General features: G+C 37.3%; 1 protein-coding gene across 5 annotated transcripts; it reads right to left on the bottom strand.

Moving 5' to 3' along the window:
* Positions 1–331: 331 nt before the first annotated feature.
* On the bottom strand, positions 332–7,854 carry LOC103420797 (uncharacterized). 5 transcript variants are annotated; one of them, XM_070822964.1, is made up of 5 exons: positions 7,526–7,691; positions 5,766–5,976; positions 4,102–5,128; positions 2,737–3,622; positions 332–763 (listed from the first exon to the last, which is right to left on the bottom strand). In XM_070822964.1, exons 3-5 carry the CDS (start codon positions 5,068–5,070, stop codon positions 750–752), a joined length of 1,869 nt encoding a protein of 622 aa, XP_070679065.1. In that variant the 5' UTR covers positions 5,071–5,128; positions 5,766–5,976; positions 7,526–7,691; the 3' UTR covers positions 332–749. The 5 variants fall into 5 exon arrangements, with proteins under 5 accessions (XP_070679065.1, XP_028961826.1, XP_028961911.1 ...); XM_029105993.2 differs by lacking the exon at positions 5,766–5,976 and having other exon boundaries at positions 332–789; positions 7,526–7,854; XM_029106078.2 differs by lacking the exon at positions 5,766–5,976 and having other exon boundaries at positions 7,526–7,854.
* Between the last annotated feature and the right edge of the window lie 760 nt (positions 7,855–8,614).

Genomic DNA, 8,614 nt, shown 5'->3' with positions numbered 1-8,614 from the left:
CCTACCAACTCTTAGCCATTTTAATATGCACAAAGCGCACAGCACAGCATGCTTGCCCAGTTAGGCATTTCATCAACACACTTGGTGAGCAATTTTGAAGGAAAATAAAACTCATGAGCATCGGAAGGGGTTCCTATTGACAGAAAACAAGCGCAAAATTTAAAATCACAACTTTCCCTAAATAAAACTCTTAAGAAAACCCTAACATCATCATAATATTTCTGTAATTTGCATGAGCCATAAGTACGTAATACTGATCAATCAAACAACCTCTCATTCGTTGTGTTGTTTCACCAAACTCAGTGCCTGGCCTTAAACAGTAGAGATAGGATAACGAACAAGAAAACCACAATTGCCATTCAAAGTCAATTGCAAAAACCCCCAAAAGTTGTATATACAAAAACCTCTTAAAATTGCTCAAAGCTCCACAGTAGCTAATCTCACCTCCTCTCTAGACTCAAAAATAGTATATTTTCTACACTTGGAAATTTTACACAAAAATTTGAGAGTAACAATAAAATAAACACACAAACAACCTTAAATATTTGACACAAATTGACCAAAACATGTTTCCTTCAACATCTTGCAAGACAAATCCTTCACGAAAGTTACGGTTGAAATTTTTGGAAGGCTAGGTGGTGCTGAAAATAAAATCACTTGGATCAAAGCTTCATTTATGGCTCCATTATGTCATTGTCCTTGCATCGTGCTCTGGTATGAATGGTGATCACTGCATCCAAATTCATGGCTCATCGTCCGCAAGCTGCACATTGTATCCATGCTTTAGGTCTGTAACAAATCAAGGTTCCAATGTGGAATGTTTAGATGTAAAATGATCTAATGTTTCCTCGCTAACATGCAAGGATTGGGTCGAACATTGGTACACTTGGCTAAAATTAAGAGAGAAAAGACCAAAGGTTGACGGGAGAGAATACATGATAGACATGACAGGCAATAAAGATACGATGGCAACAACTTCAAAGTTGAAAAACCTCACTAACATCATGAACAGGTAGCTCTATATGACTGCTAGGTGAACGCTTTAACACCATAAAATACTAAGTTACAGGTTTAAGCTTGGCCACTTAATGGGCCAATTAACAGAGAAAAATGTGAAAATGCAGCCAAACATAAATTTAATTGATGTAAAACAACTTTATATGAGCTAAAATTCTAAATAACAAGTTTAACTTTGCCTGGCCCCGAATAAAAAACTACTAGTATACGGAGAAAACTGTGTGCAAACAAACAATGTAATCTACATCAAACCTACTCTAATATGTAAGTTATAGCATGCAGCAAGTCATAATCTATATCATTGCTATATATGCATGGTATTTCCAAAGGTGATGATTATTTTATAAATTTATAATACAAATTTTCTTCTAATTAGAACACAAGAATAAGTCAGATTATGGTCATGCAGTATGGCAATTTTGGGATCCCACTTTTGATGATTACATATTAGAAGTCTGTAAGACATAAGATGAACTTGGGTAGCCTTATATTATGGATGTACCAACTGCACAAAAATATGATTGTTGATTAAGAGGGTTGGCAACAAGTCAGGGAGAAGCTCACCACCAAGGAGGGGTGGAGCCCCCAAACTTTGTTTTGTATTCTCCATGTGGGCGGATATGAATTGGATAAGTTTACAACTATTGATATCTAATGGTATTAAATTATATCACAATATAATATCAAAGATTAAACTTTATCAAATATCTATCAAGTCCTACAAAGATGTGTAAAAAAAAGAAAAAAAATCTATTTCAAAGTGAACTTTGACATTCCGGGCAGTTCCCTTTCACCTACAAACAAGGTTACAAGATATTCGTCGTCAATTTTTGGAAGAGTATGCAAAATGAATCAATCATTAGATCAGATGGTAAACATCAGGCCAATCAATTTATTATTCTTAAAGCTTGAACATTGAGGTTCAAAATTCTTACTTATTTTGAAAATATAAGTGAGAGAACTAGTTCTAAGATTAACAATGCCCGTCCACACAACTTTTAAAGCTCTTACTGTAGCATGCCTCATAATTGAGAGCCAGTTAGAGGTCATAATTTAAAATCGGACATTGCTTCACTCCCTATTATTTTATTTTCGTTCACTCATGTTTTTACTTTTTCAAATATTATGTGGTTCCCACATGGCCAAAAAGTAGAGAGGGGCAATTTATAGGAGATCATAGACAGAAAAGAAAGACGACCTGGCTATTATTTCACAGGATCAGCAAGAGAGATGGGACAGGAGAGAGAATAAGAGAGAGAGGAAACCATGTAAAATCAGGTATACAGACCAACTTTGGGTGTACCATATGTGTGTGTGTATCTTTTTTCTTCTTGGTTTTAAAAGAGGGGATTCATGGTAAAATAAATTGTGACGTACGAGTTGGATCTGAATGTTCATACTTAATAAACACGAGCACACACACACATAGAATAACCATTCAAGTGGGTCAATCACATTAGCCATACAAAAGTTACTTTATGGCCAAAGGAAGACACATGAAAAGACGTGCCAGACACTGGGAAGGATGAAGCAAGAATATAACTCATATCTTAGCAAAATCAGGGACAATGAAGGAAAGGAAGTAATGACATAAAGGTGTTTCGTGGTGTAATATTAACTCTGACTTGCTTATTTTCCAGCAATACTATACAAAAACAATTGAAGTGTTTTAAATGTAACAACAATAAACGTGCCGGGAATGAATATGTTAAATGGTACCTTTAATTGAAGATTTATCATATTTCTCTTTCCTCTCATCATCATTCTTCCATTCACTATCATCATCATCATCGTCATCATCATTTCCCATTTCATCTCTACCATCATTTCCAATATCGCTCTCACTTGCCGTCTCCCATTCAGAATCATCAGTCTCTCGGCCATAGATATCACCAGCATCACCCTCACAATGGACGCCCCCATGTTTGATAGCTGCCTCTCTAAATAACCACGCTGCACGCATCTGCTTTTTAACCAATCGTTCAGCATAATCTGGAACCTTATTTTGCCTCAATGAGAGATCAGGATCATTTGACTGAGAGCACTCGTTTATGAACAGAATGGCATCTAGCAAACTCTCTTTTGCAAAGCCAAGCATGTCATAAGCCTGCGCTCTTCTCCAAAGACTTTTGGCATGACGGTTCAGTGGGTTGTGAAGACAAAGTGCACGAGTAGCATCACTAATAGCTGCCAAGGGCTGCTGCAACAGAAGATGACACTGAGCTCGGTTACTGTACAGAACAACTCTCTCCTTTTTGGATCTCATTGGACACAATGCCAGAGCTTCTGAGTATTTAGATGCGGCACCAGATATATTTCCTGATGAGAATAGGGAATTTCCTTCAAGCTTGACCACTAGCGCTGCAGCCTGTTTAATATGGAGATCCTCTTTAGGCATATTCTTTTCCCATTTCAATCTCTGTCTGGAACTCAACAGTTCCTCTATCAATTCTTTCGTTCGGTTACTAAAAGAGTTTCTTCCTGTCCCTTGTGACTGGACACATTCCTCAAGAACATTAACAATGGAATCTCCTAGCTTCTTGTGATCACCCAGAGTTGTAATCTCCGCAAGGTCAACAAGTGCAGGTACAGCCTTATCAACCACCTATATAATGGTTTCAGTAGCATTAATAATGTTATAATTTATAATCTATGATCTCATTCCATATATACCAAAACAGATGGGTTAACTTATGAAGTGTGGTAGTCTGAAATTGTGCATACAAAAAGTAATACAGTATTTTTCATTCATAATTGTTAAATTAGGAGGACAACTCTTAGAACGTATCTTCATCCAAAAACTTTAACTCACATGCAGAGGTTCAAAATTTCTGATCCAAACAGTTGTTAATATGTATGAGGCATTAAAACATTCATTCAGGAAACATAAAAAAACCACTGTGACAAATAAATTGAGTCACTGGATAATGGTAATGAATATGAGGCAGAGAAGTTCAAGTTTCCATAAACATCCTTAGTGGAATACTAGTGATCGTAACTTTAACATGTAATAAGAAAACTATACGAAACAGGCTAATATGCACTATCTAGGACCAGACGAAAAATCGCTAATGAGGAAAATACCTTATGACATGTACTCGGGTCTTGGAGTAACCAAAGAAGGCAATCAATAGTCATATACTGCCAATCATCTGATGACCGAGAAATATTACACAATGATTCGACAATACTGGGACAGCCAGCAACTGGTCCTCTACCCAGCTTATGATGGCAAACTGTTCTTAATAAACCAATACCCGCTGGTGAGTTTTCATTAACAAGTCCACCCCACATGCCAGGTAGTTTCATTAAGAATTCAGGTTTACATATCGTTGGAAGAAACTCTGGTTTAAAGGCAAAGCAGTTAATGAGCTGGAGGGACCAGCATTGCAACTGACTAGCCCACTCTTCTGCCTTTCTGGACTCCATTTCAACACCTCCCATGCCGCGGGTGAGCAGATCGCAGTGATAGCTTAACCTTCTGTCAACATACTGGTAAAAATGAGAATAGACTATTTCTAGTGAGCTCATTGCTAGTTGAATCGAAAGCTCAAGAATTTCACCATGACTTGCTACGGCAGGAAAAGTGCTGGCATAGGTAGCCAAGTGCCCTAAAGCTCGAACTGCCACTCTCTGTTCAACCCATGTTAACCTTCCTCTCAAAAGTTCAACTAAGGGAGGGATTACCCCAGCATGAACAGCACTTGCTGCAAATTCTTCCATGTTCATAGTGTATGATCCAATAATATGAGCAGCATAATAAGGAATGTATATATTCTGGTCATGAGAAAGCCAGCGACGATTCTTTAGACCCTTCCATATCAATGCAGCCATACATTCAAAGATACCAAGCTCGATGAACTCAGGGTCATTCGGATGTGCCATGGCAGTGTTCCAAAGGCCACTGATAGGGAGAACCTGGCCATCGTCATCCTGTGAAGGAAGCTCTCTAAAGAACTTCAGGATGCTGGCTCTTCGCTTACTTGGGTTCCCTTCCTTCATGACACAAAAGAAGCATCCTGGGTATGGACAGTCAGAAGACACTTTATCCATGTTCAGATTACAACTTAATATTATACAAAGCAGGGCGGGTCACCTCTTCATCTCTTGGCTGAATCAAATAGCAAGACCAATAGACAATTTATTAACACGTTAGGTTGGCATTTATCAGGAAAAAAAAATGGTAAACATAATAACATAAAAGAAATACTGCAGCAGCAAGTAACCACTCGATCCTTAACTACTAGTTCAGCACAAAGGTCCACAGGTTTAAAATCTTTAAACTGAAAATAATTGATTCTGAGTATTAAAAAACGACCTAGAAGTGGATTTCACTAAAATAAGAAAATACTTGAGTTATATGTATCCAATAATATCCCAATCAAAGAATTTAATACACAAATTTTATTCCACCTAATTTCTTTCTAGAATCGTCCTCTTTAGTTCCAAGATCACATTGCTTACAATGACTTCTATGATTTTGAGAAAACAATGCCTTCTACGAAATTTTAAAAATTAGTTCGAGATCATTTTGTTCTTGCCCAATTCTCTAGTAAAAGATAAAACTTAGTCTTGATTAATTCTGTTGTAATCTGTTGATAGTGATGTGATTAGTTAGGCTAAGTTTGTTATGGTAGTTAGGATGAGTTGGCAGCACAAGTGTGTGTGTGCTATGCCATTGTATAAATACCAAGTGTAAGCTTATTATTTGAGATATATGAAAAGATATTTTCTCAATATGGTATCACCCGCTTTTGTCTCACGACCCAATCCGAAAAACGCTTCCCTCCTTCCTCTTTGAATCTTGGTCTTCCTCGCGATGAAGATTCTCTGGTGTTTGTCAATCTCTCTGCAAACCCTAGCTCGCATCAATGGCGACCTCTGCTTCTCCCTCATCTGAGTCCGATTCTCAAATTCATTCTCCTCACATCATGAATTCCGGCCCTAATTCCTCAATTTCTTCGATCACATAATAAGGGTAAACTTGTAAATGAATGAGTTTATTATAAGGTGGTTAAAACAGCCCTTATAATTAGATAATGGTTAGTTAGTTACTGTTGTGATTGGTAAATTGATGATGTAATTAGTTAGCAGCACAAGTGGTGTGTCACTAGTGTATATACCCCTAGGATGTAATCTCATTCATTTACAAGTTTACCCTTATTAGCCCGTGGTGTGTCACTAGTATATATACCCCTAGGATGTAATCTCATTCATTTACAAGTTTACCCTTATTAGCCCCCCAAAAAATAGCGGGTTAGATGTACTCCCAAAATTACTCCCTCCCTTTTCTCCCAAGTCAAATTCAAAATGGGTCAGAACAACTAAGAAGTTGATCAATTGTGTTGGAACGAGAACAAACAGAAAAAGAAACCAAATCAACCAAACCTGATTTCATAAAAAGATACCAGATACTTTGTTCCCCAGTTTCACTTTTTCATGTTGGTGCATTTCAGATCTTTGTTATACATGACCAAACTATCTCAAACAACTTTTGTTCATCTCACTTCAATTCCACACACATCCTAAATCCATAATATGCCAATTCCTAGTCCGATATAGGGCATGTTTACTTACAAGGAATGAGAACTGGAATCACTTTTTGATTCTCAAGTTCCTATGTTTACTAAGATATAGGTATGTAAATCATTTTGCTTCTAAACCTTCCTGTATTTATTAACACACAAGGAGTCGGAAAGTGTTAGATTCCCTAAAGTCCGTAATCAAATACCTAAAAGTCAGGAATTAAATCAACTTTGAGGAGTGGTGGAGGGGGGAGGGGGGAGGGGGAGCTAGTTGATCTGATTCCCGTTTCTTACTTTGCCTATTTCTAAGTTCTCCCATTCGTTCCAAAGTAAACATGCCCTAAGTCTATATATTTTTCTCAATTTGCATCTTGGTAATACACTTACGCAGACCAGTGATTTTTAAACCAGCCAACAGTTAATCCAAAACCCTAAAACATAGCCATAAGACTCTCACTTCAACTTTAAGGTATTCTAACAATATCTGGCCGAAACAAAAAAACCGACACTAACCCGAGATGGAAAAAGCCATCACTTCACTCTTTAACAGCTTTTAAATTCCTCGTCACTTTTTTCTCTACGTTGGTAAACTGGCATTTGAATATTGGACTAATACTCAGTCTTGAACCTACTAAATCTAAACCCCCTTAAGACTCATAGGCCTCTCTCAAAACTAGTAATCCACCAAATCCTAAACTATCAACTTTAAAACTCTAAACCCTTCGCTTGTCGGCAGTCGAAACACCCTACCCTTTATCAAAGTAAAGGAATTTCCAAGTCCAAGTTCAGAGTAAGCATTCCAACACAAACAATCAGTAAAGATACAGCAGTTTTTACAAATAATTACATCTAAAAAACGAAAAACAAAAGGCAATTCAACTTGTTCAATGAGATCCAAACTCTCAAAACGCCAAAAATCGCATTCAAAACAACATTAATTTGGCAGCAAAAACAAAAAATGGAAGAAATAAACAGATAAATACCTCGGAAACCCCTGCTCAGTAGAGATGATTTAGCACTACAAAACTAGCAAGTAGCAATCTTTAGAGAAACTGAAAAATGGGAAGAGAGAGAAGAAACGAAAAGTGCTTTTCTTTCGATTCCTGCTTCTGCTTCCGGAGAATGAGAGAGAGAGAGAGTGTGTGTGTGGAGAAGTTCCGCTGTGAAACGAAAACGACTCTGTTTAAGGGGTTTCGATTCGGACAGCCGAGAAGATTGCACTGTTTCAAACGTCTTAATTCCAAGCTCACTTCCCCAGATTACGCTCTTCCGCCACGCGCGTGCTTGGAGTGGTGCGCTGGGCTTCCGTTGGACCGTGACATGCATAACAAACAAGCGCGTGAGGTTGACAAACCTATTTTTGTCGATTGTTATTGCGGCAAACATTCAAGAGACAAATACGGAAAGAGTAACAATGGTTTGTGGGGTAACGGCGTTACGCTGGGCCCATTTCTTCCACGCTTGTCCTTTTACTTTTATGTTTTTGAGTGTTTTTTGTCCCTCTGCAGTAGTTTAATAAATGGAAAACTAACCAAAAGTTTTTGAAAATTTTGTATTTAACCATAAAAACAAATAATTTCAAAAATACCAAGATTACCCTTGATAGAAAAAGATAAAGTATTCTGACTTCCAACATTCAGCAAAGTTCACATGAAAACAAATACAAAAAAAATGACAAAGTTATAGGTCTCAGGAGACAAACTATGCGGCAAATTCACATGCAAAGGGAGATAAGCAAGTTCACATGCAAAGCAAAAGCCAGACCACGTTTCATAAACAGTGCTGACAATTTCAGCAATAATAGAAGCAAAGTGACAAATGACAAGTACCAAGAAGATGTGCACACCATTTATTTATAAATAATTTTAATATCATTGTATCCTCATTCAGTCTATATAAGTGGAGTTCCATTCATTGTAAAACATACCTAAACCCTCTACTCTCACCATATACTCACATTATCTTCATACTCTCAAGCATCCGTAGTCTTCATAGCATCCTTTGTAAACATTTCTTTGTAAACACTTCTCTTTATAAACATTCTATATATCAATCAAAGTTCAAGTGTACAT

This window comes from Malus domestica, chromosome 01 (assembly GCF_042453785.1).
Source record: "Malus domestica chromosome 01, GDT2T_hap1".
In the NCBI taxonomy this organism is placed as follows: Eukaryota; Viridiplantae; Streptophyta; class Magnoliopsida; order Rosales; family Rosaceae; genus Malus; species Malus domestica.
This window is presented reverse-complemented; position numbering and strand designations above follow the sequence as displayed.